General features: G+C 48.8%; 1 protein-coding gene across 2 annotated transcripts in view; it reads right to left on the bottom strand.

Moving 5' to 3' along the window:
- Positions 1–1,625: 1,625 nt before the first annotated feature.
- ARFGAP2 (ARF GTPase activating protein 2) overlaps positions 1,626–24,625 on the bottom strand; it is a 138,264-nt gene continuing 115,264 nt past the window's right edge. Inside the window, exons 14-16 of one of the 2 annotated variants that reach the window (XM_078684472.1) lie at positions 21,646–21,736; positions 21,085–21,200; positions 1,626–3,700 (exon numbers count right to left, since the gene is read on the bottom strand). In XM_078684472.1, the coding sequence (XP_078540598.1) occupies positions 3,680–3,700; positions 21,085–21,200; positions 21,646–21,736 (228 nt within the window). In that variant the 3' untranslated portion in view covers positions 1,626–3,679. The remainder of the gene's footprint in view (positions 3,701–21,084; positions 21,201–21,645; positions 21,737–24,625) is intronic. The other variant, XM_078684471.1, reaches the window with a different exon arrangement.

Below are 24,625 nucleotides of genomic sequence, written 5' to 3'. Positions count from 1 at the left end.
TTCTTCCAAAACTTCGTAGTGTCTCCCTTTGCTTCCAGACCCAACGGCAGAAAAAAGAATCGGAAGATGGCTACAACGCACAGGAACTTCTGAGGCGCCGTCTGACGTGTCACAATGGACGGACCTAGCACCAAATGGTGGTAGACAACGCCCCAAAGAAAGAAAAAAAAAACAGACAATTTTGGGCCCAACAACTAGATGTCAGAATAATGCACAGCATGTGAATACATAAAAGGTTTCATGCTGCAATACCCTATTACCACAAACAAAAACACCGCAACCATCCTACTGAAGAAGCCCTCAGGAGACTCAGTCAAATTTCCGAATTACTGACTGATCTCCCTACCATACACGGCCAACGTCACAGAAAAAAACATCAACAGACACCTCACCAACCACCAACTACTCAACATCATGTGATCAGGGTTCAGACCAAACCTCAGTATGGAGAAATACCAAATCACAGTAACAGACAACATCCAGATGATCCTCGAAACCGCAGCGCTCTACTCTCTCCAATCCCATCCTGATCAGACGACTTCACAAGGCCAGCGGCTAAGCCCTCCAATTGATCGGTTTCTTCCTTAACGGAACAACACAAACAAGCAACATGCCACCATACTCCTCAGAAGCCCAGAAACTCTTTTGCAACATCTCGCAGGGTTCTCTGCTCAACCCAAGAGTATTCAACATCTAATGACGCCACTAGCAGAAGTCATCCGTGCACACATCAACAATACTCACTTACGCTGATGACACAAATACCTCAAACTTAATAAAGACCAGACGGAAGATGTGCTCTTCGGAAATAATGCCTCACCGTGGGGCTCTGCCTTGTGGCTATGGACCACAGACCCACCATCACCCCCATCCGCAAATAAGCAAGAAACCTCAGGATCATTATAAACAGCAAGCTGGACGTGTCATGCCAGGTCAACACCCAGCAGGCACCTCCACTCAGCCAGAGTCACTAGCATAGGTGCCACATACATGCAAAAGCAGATCAGGAGTTCGCGCCTTCTCATGCATTGCCCCCAAGGCTTGGAACACCCTCCCACACCACATTAGAGCTTCCTGATTGCATCTGAATTCCGCAAACAGCTGAAGCCCTGGCTCTTCGAGTAAGGCCCCTCGAGGCATTCATCACACATCTGCAAAGCATCAGGACACCTCTTGGGTGGTTATGTGCTATAAAAAGCCACACAACATTGAACGCCTTATCTTGGTAGTTTAAGTCCATCCATTTTTTCAGAACTGTGTGGAAACCGAAAAAGCTGCTTTCACATAATGCTACCTTCTTACACTGTAGCTCCTCACCACATTGCATGCAGCGGCATACAGGGCAAGCAATGTTGCCAAATTAGTTACTGCTGCTAGACTGCACTTCCAGTATTTGTGTAGTATGAACCCCTTTCAACAGGATTTGTTTCTTTTTCAGGCAAACCAAAAACTATGTGCCACATGGAGTGACCAAAGAACAGCACAGTAGGAAACCCCAAGAGAAATCCTCTTCAAAATTAATGTGTAGAAGGGTTGAAACAAAAAGTTTGCCATGACCTACATTCAAAGTTAGTAACTGGATGGCACCTTGGATCGCAGAGGAAGTGCAGCCAGATGCAGCGATGGTGGTAAACTAGTTCTAGGTTTGTATTTTGGTGTATTTACACATTAAATGATATTTCAGTGGCTTTCAATGTTTCAGATGCTATTTGAGGAAAAGACATTACAGACTCTACATCCTTAAACCACAGTGGAGGCCATCTAGCACACCTCTGAAACCCTGTGCTAACCTGAGCCCACCCTGCCCAGGAGGTGAACGAGTCTTGATTCCTTTGCTAATTTCGACCCTTCCACCAAGTGATGGTAAGCTGTGTAATCATGTGGCAAGCTCTTGCACTTAGAAGGTCATAGGGGTACAGTCTTGGCATACTGTGTCAATCTCCAGTACCCATTCAGTCATGAAGGCGATATATCGCTATCTTTGACCCAATCTCCTGACCTCATCAGATCTAGGGAGCTGTAGCCTTAATCTCTGGAGCCAACCATCTGAACTCGTCAGTACTAGAAGCGACAGACTACATGCTTGTCACATGAATCGTGCACCCCTCTAGAAGCTTCGTAGCCATCCAGAGCCCACCATGTCTAAAAGCGAAAAAACAAAGAAGCACTTTTCTGCAGACCCAAACACAGTAAAGAAGTTTGCAGAAACTTTCTTGTCACTGGTCTCTGGCCTGGCACTTCTGTTTTGGCGTGGCAATGGTTAGGAACGTTGCTTGTTTCTTTGATTACTTGCATCTTTAATGTGTTTCTTAACTTTCCTGGGGACAGAACACCCATCTGCATAGTGACTTATCACCCCCAAAGTGCTCGCCTGGTTGAAAGGCTAAGCTCCTACAAAGCAGAGAGTATGAACCCCAAATCCAGCAAAGAAAGGAAATCCCCGCACAACGATAGTAGCAAGTGCCACACCTACAGGAAAAGGGGGACTACATCCATAAAGTGACAAGGCTCATACCACCACAAATACAAGGAAACCAAAAAACATAAAAATGGGACATGCAGCCTGCAGAGAATTAGGACTCACTGCTAAACAGACCAGACCCTCATCCGCAACGGAGAATGGGGCTCCCCTAATAGCACAGACAGCAGTGAATAGACCACCTGCGCCACAGCGACAGGCCTTGAGCCTCTGTCAGCTCTGAACGCTCACAGGGACAGCATGTGAAGCATGTGCTCAATTAAGACTTAACCTGCAGCACTCAAAAGGTCATATTCTGAACTGCGCATGTTCATCATGTTATCTCAACCTGCTGTTGGAAGTGGGAAAGACATGAGCAGGTCAAAAGTGTATTGTATTGAGCAGATTCTAAAACACAAAAACATCCTGAATAAATACTTTAGGTGCTCCAAGAGCATATCGAGGGCATTTAAACACCCTCATTCATCAGTAAAATAGCTGTCAGAGGGAGGAGACATTTAGGAACCACACACAAAAATAATGAAAAAAGGATCCTACGGTAGTTGGCAGTCCATGGAGAATATTTTGGCTCTTTACAGTTACCAGCAACAATTCTGTATCTGGCTTCTCCAAGAATTACTTGCGAAAAATTCACAATCTTCAGTATTCCAGCAGGAATCCTCCGAAGAGCAAGGAGTGCGCCGTGCGATTAACACTAAACACCAAGCTGCACACCTCAACTTCACTGCAGCGAGCTCCAAGCACAGGCTCTCCGGCCAACATCCATAGCAGCAGCTGAGTGAGACGTCAGTGATCCAAGTCTCAAACTCTAATCTTAAAAGTTAAATAAAAAATGTAGGCAGTACAGCATGGTACAGCAGGATGAAACCCACCTTCTTAAATCCACTAATCATATGAATGCAAGGTATTGTGGTTAGTGCAGCAGTCAAACGATGTGCCCTGCAGCAGCGCTGCAACCATGCTGAACATACCGCGATAAGACCAGTGCAGCCTGAACCTTAATATACTCCTCCCCGGGAACTCTGAGCAGTCCGTCATTTGCCAATCCAGCCTGTGCAACATCAACACAGCATTTGCTTTCTCTGGCTTCTGAAAAAGTTTTAAAAAATCATAAAAATAAATCTACAAAAAGTGCGCATGGTGCAGAATGGCCTGCAGGTCTTGCTCTCCACCAAGACATCACTGGAGCTTCTTCATCCCTCAGTAGGCGCTGTAACGATCCTACGGGGAGAGAAAAGGAAAGAGAATGGAGCATTAGGCCAAGGGATGAGTGGGTACTTTTTGTAGACTTCTGTCTGGAGGTCACCAAGAGACCACTGCAGCTTTCCATCAGTCTAAATCAGAATGTGTGGCTGCTCACTGTACCTCACTGCCATGCCCCCCCCCCTCAATGAATGATGATCTGTGGCCCCTCCTGCGTTCTGTACTAGGTGCACTGACGGCACAAGAACAGTCTGCTCTGCTTGGAATGAGCCAGGAGAAGGAGCTTAGGATGCGCTTTTAGCTTCCTCCCCTTTCTACATGTTGCATCCTCTCCATGTGGAGCGAGTCACCTTCTGCATGAGCAGTGATGTCTACTGCATCACGTTTGCTTAACTTGCAGAAAAAGCACTGACGAACAAGTTACTTACCTTCGGTAACGCTTTTTCTGGTAGATACAATATCTGCCTGTGGATTCCTCACCATGTGAATATCCCCCCTTGCGTCAGCAACATTTGGAAATTCTTTTTGTAGCCTCGCGCCGACGTGGACTTGGACGTCATAGAGACAGGACATCGCTCGCGACTCCGCTGACGTCACCGACGCCTACAATAGGCCCACGCCAGCGTGATGACATCAGTTCCGCCCTTTTTTCCGTGCCTTCGAGGCACACGGACGGACCAATGACAGTAGACATATACACAGTATACGCAGTACAAATATCAAGGTAACACATATAGTGTGAAGCAAATGCAATAAAACATTTGAGATAAACAACTCCTTGACAATAAAATAAATACATTACAGGAACTCTGGTATAGAAGAGTGGACAACGGGGTGGCGGGTGGGTCAGTGAGGAATCCACAGGCAGATATTGTATCTACCAGAAAAAGCGTTACCGAAGGTAAGTAACTTGTTCTTCTGATAGATACATCTGCCGTGTGGATTCCTCACCTTGTGAATAGAATCCCACAGCAGTCCCCACTCCCGGAGGAGGGTGTCCACCCTTCTAAACCAGGAAATCCTGGAGAACAGAGCGCGCAAAGTGACCGTCCCTCCTCACTTCGGAATCCAAGCAGTAATGCTTCGCGAAAGTGTGGAGGGAAGACCAAGTTGCCGCTCTACAAATATCCTCTACTGGAACACCTCTAGCCAATGCTGAGGTTGAAGACTTAGCTCTTGTAGAATGAGCCCTTATACCCTCTGGTGGTTCCTTACCGGCCAAAGAGTAGCAGATCTTTATACAGAGGACGATCCATCTTGATAAAGTCCTCTTATGGACAGCTCTTCCTCTCTTGCAGTCAGCAAAACCAATGAAGAGCTGGTCATCCAAACGAAAGTCTTTAGACCTGTCCAAGTAAAAAGACACCGTCCTTTTGGGGTCCAGACGATGCAACCTCTCCTCATCCTTAGAAGGGTGTGGGGGAGGATAAAAGGTAGGGAGAGTAATGGATTGACCAAGGTGGAAAGGAGTCACCACCTTAGGCAGAAAAGCAGCCCTGGTCCTAAGAACCATTCGATCAGCATGAATGGTCAAGAAAGGTGGCCTGTGACTAAGAGCTTGAAGCTCGCTTACCCTCCTTGCCGAGGTTATAGCAACAAGGAAGACTGTTTTGAGAGTCAGAAGCCTCATAGGACATTTGTGAAGAGGCTCAAAGGGAGCACCCATCAGAAAGGTCAACACAAGATTTAGGTCCCACTGAGGCACAATAAAAGGAGTAGGAGGGAACTTATTTGTAAGGCCCTTCAAAAACCTTAAAACTACAGGAGACTTAAAAAGAGATGGCTGGTCAGGCAAGCAGAGAAATGACCTCAGCGCAGAAAGATAGCCCTTCACTGTGGCAACAGCAAGCCCCTGTTGCGCCAGAGAAAGGGCAAACTGGAGAACAGAAGACAAATGGGCTCTCAAAGGGTCAATAGATTTTTCCCCACACCACGTGACAAATTTTGACCATCTATAAGAATAAATGGACTTAGTGGAGTCACGCCTGGCTGACAAGATGACATCCACAACGTCAGACGGGAGGGAAAAGGCATTCAGGTTGCCCTGTTCAATCTCCAGGCATGAAGGTGTAATGTCTGGAGGTGGGGGTGTAGAACCTGCCCCTCCATCTGAGAGAGGAGGTCTGCCCAGAGAGGGAGACGGAGCGGCGGGTGAGAGGAGAGGTGGAGAACATCTCTATACCACACCCTTCTTGGCCAACCCGGGGCGACCAATATGACTTGGGCCCGGTCTTGGCGAATCGTCCTCAGAACCCGAGGAATCAAGGGTATGGGAGGAAACGCGTAAAGGAGTTGATTTCCCCAACTCAACTGAAACGCATCCCCCAAGGCTCCTTGCATCGGATACTTGAGACTGCAGAAAGACAGGCAGTGAGCATTCTCGCGAGTGGCGAACAGGTCCACCCGAGGAGTCCCCCACATCAGAAAGATGTCGTGAACCACCTCCGGGTGAAGCCTCCACTCGTGGTCGGCAGAGAACTGCCGACTGAGACTGTCTGCACGAACGTTCAGAACTCCGGCCAGATGATTCGCCATCAGACAAATCTGATGATCCTGAACCCAGGACCAGAGACGCAGAGCCTCTCTGCAGAGACACTGCGACCCCACTCCTCCCTGTTTGTTGATGTACCACATCGCGGTCGTGTTGTCCGTCAGGACCTGGACCGAACGACCGCGAAGGGATGGGTGGAAGGCCTTGAGCGCCAAACGTATCGCCCGCAATTCTAGAAGGTTGATGTGAAGCAACCTTTCCTCTGGAGACCAAAGACCCTTGACCTCCAGATCCCCCAGATGAGCAACCCACCCTAGAGTGGATGCATCCGTTATCACTGTGGTCACCGGAGGAGGCAACTGAAAAGGCTTCCCCTGAGACAGGTTGCCTTCCACGCCCCACCAAGACAGATCCGCCGCAGCTTCTCTGGAGATCCTCACTGACTCCCTGAGATCTCCGTTGTGCTGATACCACTGCCTGCGGAGGCACCACTGGAGCGCCCTCATGTGCCAGCGTGCATGGTTGACCAACAAAATGCAAGAAGCCATCAGACCGAGCAGGCGAAGGACCTTCAGGACTGGAACGACCGTTCCATTGAAAAATAAAGGAATCATTTCCTGTATGTCGCAAATCCTTTGAGGAGGAGGGAATGCACGACATACGGTTGTGTCCAGTACCACACCTATGAACAGGTTGCGCTGGGAGGGCACCAGGTGAGATTTGGGCACATTTATCGAAAAACCCAACCTGTACAACAACTGAATTATGACTTGCAGATGATGGAGCACTTTCTCTGGAGATTCTGCTTTGATCAGCCAGTCATCCAAATAAGGGAATACAGGAATCCCTGACCTTCTGAGATGCGCCGCCACCACTGCCATCACCTTGGTGAAGACTCGAGGCGCAGTAGTAAGCCCAAACGGAAGGACCGCAAACTGATAGTGCTGCGATCCCACCGTAAAACGGAGATACTTCCTGTGCGACTTCAGGATTTGGATGTGAAAGTACGCATCCTGCAAGTCGAGCGACACCATCCAGTCTTCTTCCAGCAGCGCCTGAAGAACCTGAGCAAGGGTGAGCATCTTGAATTTCTCTGGTTTCAGATAAAAATTCAAGATCCTAAGATCCAGGATTGGACGAAGTCTGCCATCCTTTTTGTGAATCAGGAAATACCGGGAGTAGCATCCCTGACCCCTTTCCTGCTCTGGGACCACCTCTATCGCACCCTTTCTTAACAGAGTTTGAACTTCCTCCTGTAGGAGTAACAGATGTTCCTCTGAGCAATATCCCTGGCAAGGAGGGTAATTGGGAGGGAATTCCCGAAAGGGAAGGGCATACCCATTTTCTACGAGATTGAGAACCCAAAGATCTGATGTAACCGATTCCCAATCTCGTAGAAAGTGGGTAAGCCGACCCCCCACCCGACCCACATGATCCTGAATGGCGGATCTAGGGTTGCTTTTCTGTGGCTGGGGGGTTGGAGGAGGTGGAGGAGGAAGAGGCTTGACGCCCTCGAGGACGTGCCCTTTGCTTTCCCCTGTATGACCTATACAAGGTATTTTGTTGCTGCTGCTGTTGTTGCTGCTTTTGACCTTGTCTATAGGTACGAAAAGAAGAGCGTCCAAAACCTCTGAACTTCCTGGTCGTTGAACCTCTTACTTGAAGACCAAGAGATCTAGCAGTTGCCCTGCTATCCTTGAACCTCTCCAAGGCCGTATCTGCCTTTTTGCCAAAGAGTCCTTCACCATCAAAAGGCAGATCTAACAATGCAGACTGCACATCAGCAGAAAAATCTGAGGATTTTAGCCAAGCTGAACGCCTTGTGGCAACCGCAGTGCCCATGATCCTTGCAACAGAATCTGCAGTATCAAGACCGCTCTGGATAACTTGACGAGCTGCCGCTTGAGTATCAGATAAAACTTCCTCAAAGTCACCTCTGCAGTCTTCTGGAACCTTAGGAATCAATGAACGCATTGAGTCCATAAGTGCGTGCACATATCTTCCCATAAGACAAGTGGCATTCGTTGATTTTAACGCCATACTTGCGGAGGAGAAAGTTTTCTTGGCCACTTGATCCTGTTTTCTAGCTTCCTTGTCACCAGGCACTTGGGGGAAAAGCACCAACTGACTTTTTTGAGCATGCAGCTTGAATCACCAGACTTTCAGGAGAAGGGTGAGAAGACAAAAAGGCAGGGTTCCTCAGGAGCCACTCTATATCTCCTAGCCACACCTTTTGAGACAGCAGGAGCAGAAAGAGGCTTTTTCCATGCTTCCATAATGGGTTCAGTTAACGCCTCATTAAATGGGAGTAATGGTTCCACAGCTGAGCTCGGAGAATGGAGAACCTCAGTAAGCAGATTTGATTTAAATTCAACAGTAGGCAATGTCAAACCTAAAAGTCCTGCTGCCTTTTTCATTACCACATGATATGGCTGAACATCCTTAGAAGGCGCATCAGGACCTGATGGCAATACCCACTCTGGGGAAAATTCAAGACCACTAGCATCAGCTAGCTCCTCGAAATAATTTTCATCCAGTTCACCTTCTTCCAAGTCTGAATGAGACTCATAATACCTACGTTCTTCCAGGAGACGTTGAGCTTCTCTCCTAGATCTCTGCTTAACACGGATTGCAGCCGGATCCACTGTCGACTCCGACGGCGCTGGATCTGACGTCGGTACCGAATCCGAAGGCTTAGAAGGATGGACCAGAGATTTGCTTGGAGCGGGAGACGCCGGTGCTTGAGTCGTCGACTTCGGTCGAGCCGGCGTCAACAACGGCGTCGACCTCGGTGGAGCTGGGTACTGCCACATCGGAGTCGGGGCTGGCATATAGGGCATGAAAGGTGCCGGGGCATAAGCATGAGGCACACCCAAATTAAATGCCATTGGACCCATGGGACCCGAAGGTGCACATGAGGGGTACCATGACCTCGAGAATACACCATACATAGCGTTGAGAAATGCTGAAGGATCCTGACCTGGTGCTGGAAAAGGTGGATGATCACCCTCAGGTCGATCTCGAGGCAGATTCGAATCTGTTTCAACAACAGGAGTCGATTCCTCTTCTTCAATAGGAACTTCACCGACCTCTTGAGTCGGAGACAGCGTCGGAGTCGGATCGGAAACCGGAGTCGGAGAATGAACTTCCGACTCCGAAGGCGAAGCCTCGCCTTCACGATCTGAAATCTCTTGTGGTGGGATCACTTTCGATTTAACCTTCTTGGGTGATCTCGACCTCGAGCCCGAATTCTCACCCGAATGACGTAGAGATTCAGGTCTCCTTTTCTTATGCTTCTAATGTGATCTCGAAGCATGATCCGATGAAGACTTCGAAGCAGACGCCTCTCGAGATCTTGATCTTGACCTCGACCTCTTCGAGCGGGATTTTGAAGACTTCTTTTCTTTATCAGCCTTCAGTTTTGCCACAAGAAGCTTGGTCTCCCTTTCTCGCAGGGCCTTTGGATTCATTTTTTGACATTACGAACATCCATCCACGTCGTGGTCGGAGCTCAAACACCAAATACAGTCCTGGTGTGGGTCTGTAACGGACATCATCTTTCCGCATTCCCTGCAGGGTTTAAATCCCGTCTTCTTTGTCGACATAATAATGAGACAAAGAGGCAAGAAAACAGAGAAACGAAGAAAAACAGTAACAGAGTTACCAAAAGCTACAGAGAATCCCGAAACCGTTAGTGTCGACGACGCGGAAAAAAGGGAACGGATGTCATCACACCGGCGTGGGCCTATTGTAGGCGTCGGTGATGTCAGCGGAGTCGCGAGCGATGTCGTGTCTCTATGACGTCCAAGTCCACGTCGGCGCGAGGCTACAAAAAGAATTTCCGAATGTTGCTGACACAAGGGGGGATATTCACAAGGTGAGGAATCCACACGGCAGATGTATCTATCAGAAATGCCATTTGAAAGAGGAGTACAGCCCTTCAGAGAAGTATATAAAAAAGAATCCAAGTTAAATTAGTCAAGCCCAAGAATATTTTACAGAAAGGCACCAGGTGTCCAGTACAGTGATGATGCAAATACTAGAAATGCCTGAAAAATCTAGTCTATGCAACTACCCCTGACTATCCCAAGCGAACCCACAATGCGGTCTCGTCTCTATACCCATGTATGTACTTCTCTAGACGCTATACTGTGTACAATAGCTTTCTAAATCAAAAAGCGCGTTTGGTGCAGTGTACCGGCATAAATCCAAGCTAGAGAATATTTGACCATTATCTGTTTTGAGATTTAACTTTAAAAGCACTTGAACGCCATTCATGGTAAAACCTCATGGTGATCTCGAAGGTGGTGGTGGTGGTGAGAACACAGAACAGTAGGTGGAGTGGTAGGAGGGCGGCAAAGTAAGTGAGCATCATGTATAAGTTGGAGCGTTCCGATATTTCATGAGCAGCGTGAGGCATTCCTGGAAAGTGGTTTGGAAACCAATGAAAATGTGTTTTATGCTCGCCTGCTAAGCTACGGATGGCATGCAGAGGAATTTACGGCAATCAAGTTGAAAATGTGCTACACCAGCAAAGGGTTTGATGTGTGATGCCAACGTCTACAACTGAAATGGTTACAGCGTCTGTCCGGGGTTGGGCGCACTCGTCTTCATGTGGCTGTCATCACCCTTTGTTTTGCGCCTTACGTTGTTTAGCTCTTCTTTTTCTTTTTCGTTGCTCTCGCTTGGTAGCTGTCAAATATTTTTCTTATTCTACTTTCTTAATCCAGACTAATTGTGTTCCATTCTAGTGCCCGTATTTACCTTTTTAAATGCGTTTTCTAATGATTTTTTATTTTATTTCCATATGTAGAGTTAATTTTTTATCCTATATTTATCTGTAGTCTAAATACTGAGATTAGTTTTGTGAAATTGAGTATTATCTCGCCAGAATTTTTTTTTACATGTTTGAATGAGGCTGACAAATGAAAGAAATGATAGTAAGATACAGTCTAAGTTGATATACTGTGTGAAGAGTCTAGGGGTTCCCTATTGAGTGGGGAGGGGTTTGCGATGCAATCCCAAGGTGCTCTATATGGGTAGTGTGGTCGAGCAGCCTTAGGCTTAACACAGAGGAGGAGGGTAAGACATTTACGAAACACAAACAGTGATTAATAAATGACAACACGACTCAAGAAGGAGATCCACACCAATTTATAAAAATACCAAGTACCTTTATATATGATTTGACATCAGAGAAAAATCGTTCAGATAAGTAAGTTTTTAAACAAATTCTTCTCACTTTAAAAAGTGGACACAGTGCAATTTTGGAGTTCTGCAATGTTATCCTATGGAAGGAAGAACAACTTCTGCAAACGGGTACAGTTGAATATGCTACTTACCAGTATGCATCTGTTCTTGGCATGTAGGGCTGCTGACATTCATATCTATAGCCTAGTGTTGGGTCCGGATGATTGCACATTGTTGTCCTGGAAGAGTCTTCGAAGTATCACGGGATAGGTGGCTCCTCCCCTGGACTACAGTGCGCATGGGCATCGACTCCATCCTTAGATTGTTTTTAGCCATTGTGGCAAAGATGGAGTGCAATAGTGTAAACGATGACCATGTCTAAGAGTAAGTGGAGGAAGAAGAAGTCTGCAACCGCTACGGGCGCCGGGGAGGAGGGCGAGCGATATGAATGTCAGCAGCCCTACATGCCAAGAACAGATGCATACTGGTAAGTAGCATATTCAGTTCGAGGCATGTGGGCTGCTGAATTCATATCTATAGCATAGAATACATAGCAGTCCCTCCACTAACGGCGGCTGCCCGTGCCAGTTGCAGAAGTTTGAAAAAGTGTTCTAAGAACAGCCTGTCCTACAGCTGCCTGCTGTTTGGAATGCACGTCTACACAGTAATGTTTAGTAAATGTATGTGGTGTAGACCATGTGGCTGCTCTACAAATGTCCTCCAAAGGAATATTGCCTAGGAACGCCATGGAGGCCCCCAACTTGCGTGTGGAGTGGGCCCTGGGGGGGACCGTTAAAGTGCGCTTAGCCTTGTGATAGCAAATCTGAATGCGCTTAATGATCCACCTGGCTATTCCTGCTTTGGAAATGGGGTTGCCTTTGTGCTGGGCAGAGAAGGCAACAAAGAGTTGTTGTGTCTTTCTGAAATCTTTTGTTCTGTCAATGTAGTACATTAACGCTCTTTTGACATCAAGTGTGTGGAGCATTCTTTCGGCTACTGTTTCAGGGTTTGGAAAGAATGCGGGCAGTTCGATGGTTTGATTGACATGAAACTGCGACACCACCTTCGGAAGAAACTTAGGGTTAGTGCGCAGCACAACCCTGTTGGAATGAATTTGAATGAATGGCTCTTGTACAGTGAGCGCCTGCAGCTCACTAACTCGCCGTAGAGAAGTAATGGCAATGAGAAAAGCCACTTTCCATGTTAAGAATTGAATCTCACAGGAATGGAGAGGCTCAAAAGGTGGGCCCATCAACCTGGTGAGGACCACGTTGAGGTTCCACACAGGAGCTGGCGGGGTCCTGGGAGGGATGACGCGCTTCAGCCCTTCCAGGAAGGCTTTAATGGCCAGCACTCTGAAAACAGAGAGATGCTGCCTGTTTTGGAGGTAAGCCGCTATGGCGGATAAGTGTATCAGAATGGAAGCATATGCAAGATTGCATTTGTAAAGATGTAACAAATAGCAGATGATATTAGGAATGGATGCATCTAGCGGGTTGATATTGTGTTCAGTTCAGTAAAGTACAGTAAAGCTTCCATTTCGCTGCATAGCAAGCTCGGGTAGTGGGCTTTCTTGCCTCCCGGATGATGTCCATGAATTCAGGAGGCAGATTAAGGTAGCCAAACTCTAAGACCTCAGGCGCCAGTTCGCCAGATTGAGCTGTTGCGGATCTGGATGCAGAATGTCGCCATGGTTCTGCGTCAAGAGCCTGGGTGTGAGGCGCAGCCTTTGATGCGGCACCACGGAGAGTTCTAGAAACGTGGTGTACCATGGTTGGCGTGCCCACGTTGGAGCAACCAGGATGAGCGTCATCGAGTGTTGCTTGAGCTTTCTTGCCACCAGCGGGATGAGAGGTGCCGGTGGAAAAGCGTACGCAAATCTGCCTGACCAGTTCATCCATATCGCATTGCCCTGCGACTGTGGGTGAGGGAACCTGGCGGCAAAGCTTTGGCATTTTGCGTTTTCCCTTGTGGCAAACAGGTCTATCTCTGGATGACCCCACTGCTGGAAGTACGGGCGGTGTACTGATGGATGTAACTCCCACTCGTGCATCTGGTGGCTGTACCTGCTGAGCAGATCCGCCATCTGATTGTCTTTGCCCGGGAGGTGTTCCGCCATGAGGAAGATGTTCCTCTGAATGGCCCACTTCCACATGCTCTGAGCCAGATGAGACAACTGAGGAGCGTGTGTACCTCCCTGCTTTTGGATGTAGTACATGGCCATCATGTTATCCGTCCGGATCAACACGACTTTGTTGCACAGATGTACTTTGAATGACTTGAGCGCCATGAAGATTGCCATCAGTTCTAGGCAGTTGATGTGCATCTTCTTTTACTGCGTCGTCCATAGTCCCTGCACCGTGTAGTGGAGCACATGAGCTCCCCACCCCTGGAGAGAAGCGTCCGTCGTCAGGATAATCTGTGGCACAGGCTCTTAAAACGGTCGGCCCTTGCAAAGGTTGTGTGGATTCCACCAATGCAGAGAGTTGTATGCCCGACCGGTCACCAACACTAGGTCTTTTAATTGCCCGTGAGCCTGATTCCACTGACGTGCCAAGCACCCCTGAAGCGGACGCATATGCAGTCTCGCGTGCGGGACTATGAAGATGCAGGAGGCCATCATGCCTATCAACTGCATGAACACTCTCGCAGGAAGTGAGTGTTGTTGTCTGAACCTTAGGATTAGCGACTGGATGTTGCCTATCCTCACTGGGTTTGGCTGAGCCGTAGCCGCCAAAGTGTCTATCGTCGCGCCCAAATACTGCCGCACATGGGCGGGCTGGAGGTGCGACTTCGGATAGTTTAGTGAAAACCCCAGACTGTGAAGAAGGTGAATGGTGTGGGACATGTCGGCCGCGCACTGCTGGGCTGACTTTGCTTGAACAAGCCAGTCGTCCAGGTAAGGGTAGACATGGACGTTCTGTCTCCTGAGGTGCGCCGCCACTGTCGCCAGACATTTCGTGAACACCCTGGGGGCTGTGGTCACCCCGAAAGGAAGGACCTTGAATTGGTAATGCCTGTTTTGGATGGTGAACCTGAGGTATTTTCTGTGGGAGGGGTGGAGTGGGATGTGAAAGTAAGCATCCTTGAGGTCTAAGGTTGCGAGGAAGTCTCCCTGATTGAGCAATGGAAGAACCTGCTGCAGTGTTAGCATGTGGAAGTGTTCTGAGAGAATGTACTGGTTCAGGGGCCGTAGGTCCAGAATCGGTCTGAGTGACCCGTCCTTTTTCGGGATTAAGAAGTACAGGGAATATACTCCTGTGCCTTCTTCTTCCACTGGCACGAGCTCTATTGCGCCTTTTTGCAGCATGGCAAGAACCTCCTGCTGCAATAAGTGCAAATGCTCTTGTGACATAGGACGGTGTTTTGGGGGCATGGTGGGTGGAGTGGCTGTTAGCTCTAAACAATAGCCGAACTGGATAAGTTGCCTGACCCACCTGTCCGTGGTGATGGATTTCCACACTGACAGGAACCGCTGGAGTCTCCCCCCGACAGGTGTTGGATGGTCGGGGGGCAGTGACAGGGAGTCACTGTTTGTTGGTGGCAGAGGAACGGGAACTGTTGTTGCCTCTGCCTCTGCCCTTGGAGCGGTTTCCCCGGTATCCTCCTCTACTCTGCTTGGGGTAGGATGACTGCGCCCCACCTTTGTTGAACTGCGTCTGCTGTGACATCTGGCCTCTGGTAACACCTCGATTGCCTGAGCGACGAAAAGTGTTCCCTCGAAACTGCTGGGACTGGAGAGCCCCCATGGACTTGGCAGTCTCAGTATCTTTTTTAATCTTTTCCAGGGTGGTATCTACCTCTGGACCAAATAACCTGTCTGGGTTCACTGGCTGGTTGAGGATGGTAGTCTGTATCTCAGGCTTGAACCCGGAAATTCGGAGCCAAGCCTGACGCCTCAACATCACGCTAGTGTTGATTGCCCTTGCTGCTGTATCAGCAACGTCTAGTGCACACTTTATAGCAGCGTTGGAAATGAGCTTTCCCTCTTGGACAAGCATCTCAGCTCCCTCCTTGAACTGTTCTGGCAGGTGTTGCAACAGGGTCTCTAGGGTGTCATAGTGTGCCCTGTCGTATCTGGCCAATAGTGCCTGCGTGTTTGAGATACGCCAGATGTTGGCTGCCTGAGCTGCTACTCTTTTCCCTGATGCCTCCAGCACTTTTGACTCTTTGTCTGGGGGAGGAGCTTCACCCGTGGTTTGCGAGTTCGCCCGTTTGCGAGTATTAGATACCACCAAAGAGTCCAACGGCAACTGGCCCCTTATGTATGTTGGATCGCCAGGTGCCGGTCTGTATTTCTTCTCAATCCGAGGGTTAACAACCCTTGACCTTGTGGGCTCCTTAAAAAAGTCCGCAGCATGCCTGAGGACCCCCTTTAGCATGGGAAGAGTTTTCACAGTTTTTTCAGCAGTGGAGAACGTGTCAAAAAGGAAGTCAGCCTCCACAGGGTCAGCATGCATATCAACATCATGGTTCTTAGCTGCCCTCTCAATCAAAGCATGAAATGCTGTTGAATCCTCAGTGGGAGACGTCTTGATGTTGAACACCTGAGGGTCAAGGTTTGCCTGCTGATCCCCTTGATCACCTGCCTCCACCCATGAGTCCTGTTGCTCATCAGGCTCCGTGTTGGTAGGAAAATTGTACTCCTCATCCTGCTCCTCCCCATCTTCTCCATCAGAATAGGTGGGTGAGGGTGTTGCACCCCTTATAGTCTGTGGAACTCTCGGCTCAACTAAGACAGGTGTGTCCTCTGCAGGTTTTTGCCCTTTAGAGGAATCTTAAATGACTCCAAGGGCTGTGACGCCGTAATCTTCCTCTTCAAAAACGTCAGCTTCCCGGTGTCGGCATCGATAAACTGCTCCGACTGCTCTGACAAAGAGTGTGGTCGACGCTTCAAACCCCCAGCCGGGGGAGTCGTCTTCGACACCACCAAGTCCGTGGGCACCGACCGTGGAGCAAAGGCCTTCGGCGCCACCTTAGGTGGCAACGTGAAGAGGATCGGCGTCGAAGCCTGTGGCGTTTGGACAGCTTGCTTCGTTGCGGAAGGTGTCTTCGGTTCCGATGCAGAAGCCTTGTTCTTAAGTCGTTTGAGGGAGTCCGAGACCTGCTTCGTAAAGGAAGCGGATGGTTTTGTCGACCCGACCGATGGCCTCGGTCCGCCTCCAGGGGAAGACCCGAGCGTCGACGCCTTCTGTTTCTCCGATCGAGGCGCATGAGCATCCTTCACTGGTGCGCTGCGATCTTTGACCACGGCCGCCGACGTTGATGCCGACGGCTTCGGATCCGCAACCTTGACCTTTGTCGTCGGGGTCCCAGACTTCGGCTCCGCGCCCTTGGTAGCCTTAGTGTCGACAGGCCTCTTGGCTTTCGGCTCGACGGCCTTGTCCTGAGCGGCCTCGACTGCCTTCCTGGGCTTCGGGTCGACTGCCTTGCTCGACACCGAGTCGACGGCCTTTCGTGAGCTGGGCTCTTTGACCACTTTCGGCGCCGTTGAGGGGCCGACATCTTTCTTTGGCTTCGAGGCCTCCGAAGACAACGGCGTCGATGGGGGAGCAGACGTCTTCGGTTTCGATTGCGTCTCGGCCATCTTTGTCTTCGTCGACACCGATGGTTTCAGTTTCGGTTTCAATTTTGACAATGGCGGCTCCGCTGAAGTGTCCGTGGCCGGGCCGGAAGGCGGGGCCGTGGATATAGGTGTAGGGTCTCGGGTAAGGCCATGTGGCGATCCCTCGACCTGAGCCTTAGTAAAAGTACGAACGGGGTATAGCTCTTCCTCCGAGCAATCTTCCATGGCCCCGTAGGCCTCTTCGTCGTCCCCTACCTCGTCGACGACTTCCTCCACGTCTTGGCCTTCTGCGTCCGCTTCGTAGTCGGACTCGACGACCACCGATGGAGGTGAAAATTGAAGTTGAACTTGCTGCTCGTCCGCTTCTTCGTTGACGAAGATGTCCACTGGTGCTGGAGCCGATCGCCGGGCCTCGGGGCGCGCCAAAGCTTGATGGTTTTCTTCGAACGAAACCTGGAACAGGCCATACAGTTGGCCTCGTCGTGGTCCGGCGACAGGCATTTGTTGCAAACCGGGTGGACGTCGATGTGTGGGTACTTGGATCCACACACGGGACAGTGCTTGAACGGACTCCGCTCCATGCCGTCGAAAGTCTTGCTGCGTCGACTGGGCCTCGATCCCCGAAGTCACACGACTCCCGGGATATCCGACTCGAAGAGTTGGAGTAAGTCGGGCACCGAACGCAAACAATACCGACGGTTCGAAGAAGGCCTTTTGGCCTGAAAAAAGTTTGTTTTGATCGATTCCGAACCAGAGTTAACGAAATCACATCCGAACCCAATGGCGGGAAAAAACAATCTGAGGATGGAGTCGATGCCCATGCGCACTGTAGTCCAGGGGAGGAGCCACCTATCTCGTGATACTTCGAAGACTCTTCCAGGACAACAATGTGCAATCATCCGGACCCAACACTAGGCGGCGATATGCTATAGATATGAATTCAGCAGCCCACATGCCTCTAACACATAGACTTACAGGACCAATATCCAGGAGTGAAGGTGAGTGGTGGGCAAGGTCCAAGGCAGCCCCAACAGTGCGAGGGAGGCTGGGTGCAGGTTGCAAATCAGCGTCGGGAGCCCAATGAGATTCAATGGAGATCGGTCACTATGGAAAGAAGCTGCAGGCTCTGGCCAGGGTGCCAGTTGGGCTGAGCCAGCGAGTGGGCTCAGGCCTTACAATGCTAGGGGACGGAGAGGGGTGGGGAAGGGGCACTTTTGGTCCACTTTTTCAAGGCCCACAGGCAATGGGTGCAGGGTTGCCCGTAGTTGTCGGGTTATTCCTTACCGGAGCAGTTGAGGTTGAGGGGACCTGCATGCAGAGGCTGCAGGGGACGTCGGGGAGTCCGAGAAGGGGTGAAACCATGATGGACTCTAGCTCTGGAGTACCTTGTTGACACCGGTGGCCCACTCCAACTCGGGCCAGTGGCGACGGGTGCAGTTCTGGAGGCCTCAGTGTCTTCTCTTTTGAAATTCAGAACAGGTCAGCTGTTCACGGGAGGTCTCTAGTCTTTTTCGAAGGCAGCAGTCCTCCTATGTTTCTGGAGTCAATAGTTGCAGGACGAGTATACTTTGGTGCAGTTTTCAATGAGGAATGCAGATAGGCCGGCAGGGTTCGTACCAGGTCAGCTTTTTCTTCTCTCCTCTCTGCTTCTGCAAATCTTTGTGGCCTCTCTTCTTAGATCAGCAGGATCTGCTTCTCTGGTGCCAGGGGCTCCCCTAAGTTCAGAATTTAGGGGCGTTAGGGGAATGTAGGGTAGTAGCCAATAGGCTACTGACCCTGGGGGTCACTACTCCCCTTATATGACCATTTCTTGAGGGAAGTGGGCACAACCATGTCCCAGAATTCCTAAGTATGCCATCAGAAGGATGGCTACTTCTGAAAAATCGTGTCCATCTCACGGTAGCCCACCTTTGGGGTGGTACTAGAATGAAGGTAGCACGACTACCTGACTAGCTAATGTTCTTGCCTGTTCAGGTACCAAGGGGGCTCTGGACAGGGTGGGGGGGGAGGGGCTTCCTCTCTTTTGAGGAGAGGCAGATTCACATTCCATAGGTGGCAGCATCTTTGACTCTCGTCCGGCCCTAGGAGGCTAATCAGCAGCTCAACATGCGGGAGGGGGTGTTACACCCTCTTCCTCGACAGGCGTTTTTTCTGTGTCTCCTGAGAACAAAGGCTCTCACCCTATGAGGTCAGAACAGCGTCTCAAGTGGCAGGCTGGCAGAAACCAGTCGGCAAGCACACCAGAGGCTGGTAGGTTTTCAGGGGGCACCTCTAAGGTGCCCTCTGGGTGCATGCATTGATAAAACCAACACTGGCATCAGTTTGGGCTTATCAATACAAGATATTTGAAACCAAACATACCCATCTTCAGTGAAGCAATCATACAGCTGGGGAACTCGTTTTCACCAGTGTCCAGCACATGTTTTAAAATGGCTTCCCTGGTCACTTGTACTGGCATTAATAGGACTGACCAGCACAGGGACCTATCTGCTCATGCAGGTATGCCCGCACATGTAATATTCAGCACCCTGCTTTAGGGCTGTTAGGCCTGCTGTAGGGGTGACTTACAAATATTACATGCAGTGGTAGGAGATATGGCACACAGAGTTGTGTGACATGTCATTTTTTTACTTTTGTCTGCACCAAGCCACGCAGCATGCAATGGAACCTTTGAATGTGCTTGGTGAGGGGTCCCTGAGAGAGGCACAATTCGTGCTGCAGCCCTTAAGGACCCTCTTTAGTACCTCAGGCCCTAGGTACCAGGGTACCATTTACTAGGGACTTACAGAGGGTGCTATAGGTTTTTCCAATTGGGGGAGCAACTGTACAGTTTAGGGGACGAGATCTGGCACTGGGGACCCTGTTAGCAGGAACCTCGTACATTTTCAGTCAAAATCACTTAATTTATCAGGCAAAAAGTTGGCGTGACCATGTCAAAAAAGGGCACTTTCCTACAGCCATGTTAACTCTTTCATCCTAACACAATTATCTTACTCTTGCCTCAGGTGATTGGTCCAGATTTTCTGCTATAGCTCAATACTTTTTGACCATAGTACCACCTCTCTGCAAGCCTCTTAAATGAATACTCTTTAACATTTACTTGAAATAAAATGTAACTTGATACAATAAACTGACGAGTGAAATAAGGATCAAAAAAAGGAAGAAACAGGATGACACTATTTGGAAAAATAATCAAATCTACTTCTTAAAATGCAGGTAGCAGGCAGAAAACTGTAGGAGGAGCCAGACTTCACTGAAACTACACCAGATGGAAAAGAAGGTTTGCCAGGCACACTACAAAGTACTGGAATATTTCATTACTGAACCATCAATACCTCTGGATAATAGCAGATTTATATCACAATTGAGAAAGCCTCTCTAGATGAGGTCATGTCTATTTGTTTCACTCAGTTCAACTCAAAGGAGGTAGTTACAGCTCTTTGATGTCAAAATTCGCCACCTGGCCTTGTGTGTGTGCGCGTGTACTGGTCATTCTACACATGCATGTTTGTAGGACTGGAGTTCTCGATGCATGTGAATGTGCTGCAGGCGTAAGAATGCCTGAATGTTGTGCCTCAAAGTGTGTGCGCTAATCATAAGCTAAAGCCACTGGCATTCTCAATGCTTATTACTACTGGCATAAAACACAAACCTTTCCTGGTATCTGCCCTCAGAGAAGTCCTGAGGGATTTCTGGTAGGTGAGGTTAGGACTAACTCAACGCATTTTAAAAAAATGTTTTTTTATTTATTTTCACTTGTATAGCGCAACAGCTACCCAACAAAGGGTTTCCCGGCGCTAGTGATTCAATGGTATGTTATGCATCACTACACATTTTTCTGTTCTGCTTATAGGGTGAGGGCATGTGAATCAACAAGACTTAGGAATGTCTGTGTCAAAGTCCTCTATCCTTTGTATACGTTTTCGATAAGTGATAACAACCGTGTTGGTGGCAGTGCGGGTAATCTACTATCTGTATAAGAGAAGAGCTTGAATTGGTTGATGGAAACTTAAACAACTTAAAATATTTGGGGGGTCGAGGAGGTTTATTGCTTCATAAAATCATTGAACAAATCGCCAATCTTTCACATGCATTCACATAAAATTCCCTTTAATCATTGTCACTCAATCCCATGCTAAGAAAAACATAACTCACTTGGAGGGAACTCATGACTCCATTTGCAAGGACAGCCATTTTTCCGGCTACAGATTTCACTCCTTCCTTGAACTGAGCAATGTCGGGAGAGGGCAGCGTGTTACCAAGGGATCCAACTGCAGACAAATAGGATTCAAAATAAGAACATTAAGCATCAGCCACAGCTACATAACAGTATTTGTAGTGAAAATGATGACAAACTGGCCTAAGCGCAAAGTAGAAAAGAACCCGACAGAGCGTGAAGTGCGAACGCCTTCACTGGACAGCAGAGCTGGACTCAGAGGGCAGACGAAGAAGAGACAAGTAAAGAGCAGACCCCTGCTCATATTTATAAAGGACTGAGCACAGGGGAAGGGATGAAAAAGTCAGACTACAAGCAAGAAGAGAGCCCATAACCAGAACTCGACTCAAAACCCGGATGGAATGAGGAACCATCAAGAGAATTTGAGTTACTTTTGATGAAATAACCTCAATGGAGTCACACTTCAGCCTTTCAAAGGACACCAACAGTTTGCTTAATGATTACAATTCTGCAGCTGGAGGGAAAGGAGACTGACAAACCTCCATCGGTCGCATCATCTTCTCCGAACAGATCTGCAGAGCTGATTGAGTTACTGCCAGACAGCTGCTGAAGGCGGGACTTTGCTTCGTACTACAAAAGAGAACAGATCAGGTGTCAGACGGAAACTAGAAGGGGTTCAAACCCTCACAAACTCAATATTGGAATTAAACAATATAGGAGTTAAAAAGCAACAATGCGTGCAGGATTTGATCTCAATTGGTAGATTGGTATCCTATCATGGTAACTTAACACAAGGATGCTAGAAGAAAAATCCTGATCATGGCATAGAAAATCTGTGCCATCCCGTTGAAGTACTCGTCTTTCTGAGCAGCCCTATGTCGTTCCCCTGTGACCTTGACAATCACGCAGACTCTTTGTATATGCTCCTTGTGCTGAATGAGCACGCTATACGCAGAGCTTCCATGCTTAAAACATTAGCAAGTCTATGGAACACTATATACCGTGCACGCTTTAAATTAAATATGCGCTTTAAAAACTGACTTCAAAAAACATCACACGGTGTAGGAAGCTGGGTTTTGTTGCAGTAGTCCCCTCCCCCTTTTTGACTAGCATTTGATGCAACTGCACCAGGTTCTTGCTAATCAGGTCCCCAGTGTCAGTGTTCTTCCCCCAAAACAAGACAAATGGTCACTTGATCCCCAAGTGACCAGGCCTTTAGCACCTTTATACGGCGCTAGGAAGTTGTACCTCTGGTACCGAGGGTGTATGTACTTAAGAGGATCTCTGAGAGCTGCAGCATATCTTGTGACACTTTAAGGCACCCAAGCGAAGACAACAAATGATGGATGGAATGCTGAACAAATGACATTCACCCCCAGTCACAGATCTGGGTTTAATCCATCGTTATGTTCACTAGTCACCCCAGGTGGTACCCAGACATATGCAAATCAGTCTTGATGCTGCTCCTCATAGGAACAGTCCAGCCCGCACTTCCAGGCCCTCCCTGGACCGGTAACAAGAGTCCTGGGACCGGTTTCGTGGTACCACCCCTCATCAGTCAGGATAGCTTGAATCTAGTGGTGCAGCGAGTACAGGACCCAGGTCTGGTGATAAACTTCCCACTTAAGGTGACAAAAGTAGAAAGAAAAAATGGACAGAATGCTAAGCAAATCAAACATTCACCCCCAGTCCCAGATCTGGGTTTAATCGTGGGCCCCCTGATCACTGCGCCACTGGATTCAAGCTAGCCTGGCTGATGAGGGCCTAAACTACAAGATAATTTTAACCTTCCTGATGATGTACAGCAGTGCCATAAGGCACTGGCAAGCCCAGTAAGTCCAAAAGGTAATACCTTGCTGGCTTTGCTAATGCTTGTTCTCTTGCTGAGTGAGACTAAAGATATGTTCCTGTTACTTCCTGACAGTTCAGCACATACCTTATTTCTTACTTGTGAAATCTGGCAGCATACTTTTTGAAAACTTGTGGCACTTGCCCATGCTGGACAACACGTAGGGAGGGATCCAGCACAAGCCGCAGCAGTGACCTAGGATAGGGGCTGAAGGCCAACACTAACTGCTCAAGTTCACTGAGGAATCTGTGGTTAGAGTGTCTGCAGTAAGAGCGCTATGGTAGTTACTTTTGATGGGTACTTCTAACCGCAGATTTCTCACCTTAGACTACATACCAAAGCAGTTCCTCTCCAGATAACGGGTCTGTCGAGAGAACGGACACCAGAAAGTCCTGCAGGAACGAGCAGATGAAATGCCCATCCCGCCAGACTTGACTGTTAATATGAAGTAAAAGAAACAAAGGGACCCCGATACGTGAACCTGGGGTGGATTCATATTTTAGAAAACAATGGTTCTGAAATGACCAAAAAAGGTCCAAGGTAGGTAGTCTCCGCTAAAGTCGTAATGGATAATCAATATCTCAGGGAGCGACAAGTAATATGCACAGGGACATGCAAGTCAAAATAAAGTATGTTATTTATTTTTCAAAGATTTTGCAACAGTGAGGGTGACTTTAAAACATGGACATCGCATTGACAACATATAGGAGAACTCCTCAAGAATATCTAAAGGAGTTAAAGTGAGTGGTGGACAAGGTCCAAGGTAGCACCAACAGAACACCACCAGCGGCACTAGGGCGGCCGGGTGCAGAAGTGTCCAATGTTATTCTATGCAGAACAGTTGCAGGAAAAAGAGGCTGCAGGCTTTGACTGAGGGGCTGGTCTGGCAGAACCAACAGGGGGGCTAAGGCATCACGAGGCCTGGGGACATAGGGACACAGTTGGTCCTCTTCTCCCCGGCCCAGGGGCAACGGGTACAGAGGTGTCCTTAGCCATTGAGTTTTATTACCGGGAGCAGTAGAAGGGGCCTGCGTGCAGAGGCTGCAGGCGACGTCGGGGAGTCCACAAGAGGTGTCACCACACAGGATTCTGTCTCGGGAGGTCTGAGGGAGCATGATGACACCGTTGGCCCACTTCAACTTCAGGCTTGGAGCAACTGGCGCAATGGTGTCTTTCCGAGTCTGGTTTCTGTGGCCCCAGAGTCCTTACAGGGGTCTTTGGTTGCCTGCAGGATTCAAGGAAGCAGGTCTGCTCCTTCTCAGGAGGTCTTGATTTCCAGGTGAAGTGCTGGCAGGTCTCCAGGCGTTGGGGACTCAGCAGCTGTAGGACGGTCGACTTTTGGTGCAATCTGCAAAGGTGAGTAGGCAGGCCGTGGGCTTGGGGCCAAGTCAGTTGCTGGATCTTCTGTTCTGTCAGGATGTGTCGGTGGAGTCTGTATCAGGGACAGGCATGCATCTCGGGCCAGAGAAAAAAAGTCTACCAGAGTTAGGAGCCCAGTTGTGAGAAAGAGCCTCTTTTGCATGGTTATCTCCCACTTTTTGCCTGGTTTTGATGTGGTTTCAAATGTAGTGCACAGGGTTCCTGCCAATCCCTGAAAACAAACCCCCAATTGGTACTGCCACCTCCTGCAAGTCCCTAGTAAATGGTACCATGGGTACTTAGGGCATGGG

The sequence above is a fragment of the Lissotriton helveticus genome, chromosome 3_2 (assembly GCF_964261635.1).
Source record: "Lissotriton helveticus chromosome 3_2, aLisHel1.1, whole genome shotgun sequence".
In the NCBI taxonomy this organism is placed as follows: Eukaryota; Metazoa; Chordata; class Amphibia; order Caudata; family Salamandridae; genus Lissotriton; species Lissotriton helveticus.
This window is presented reverse-complemented; position numbering and strand designations above follow the sequence as displayed.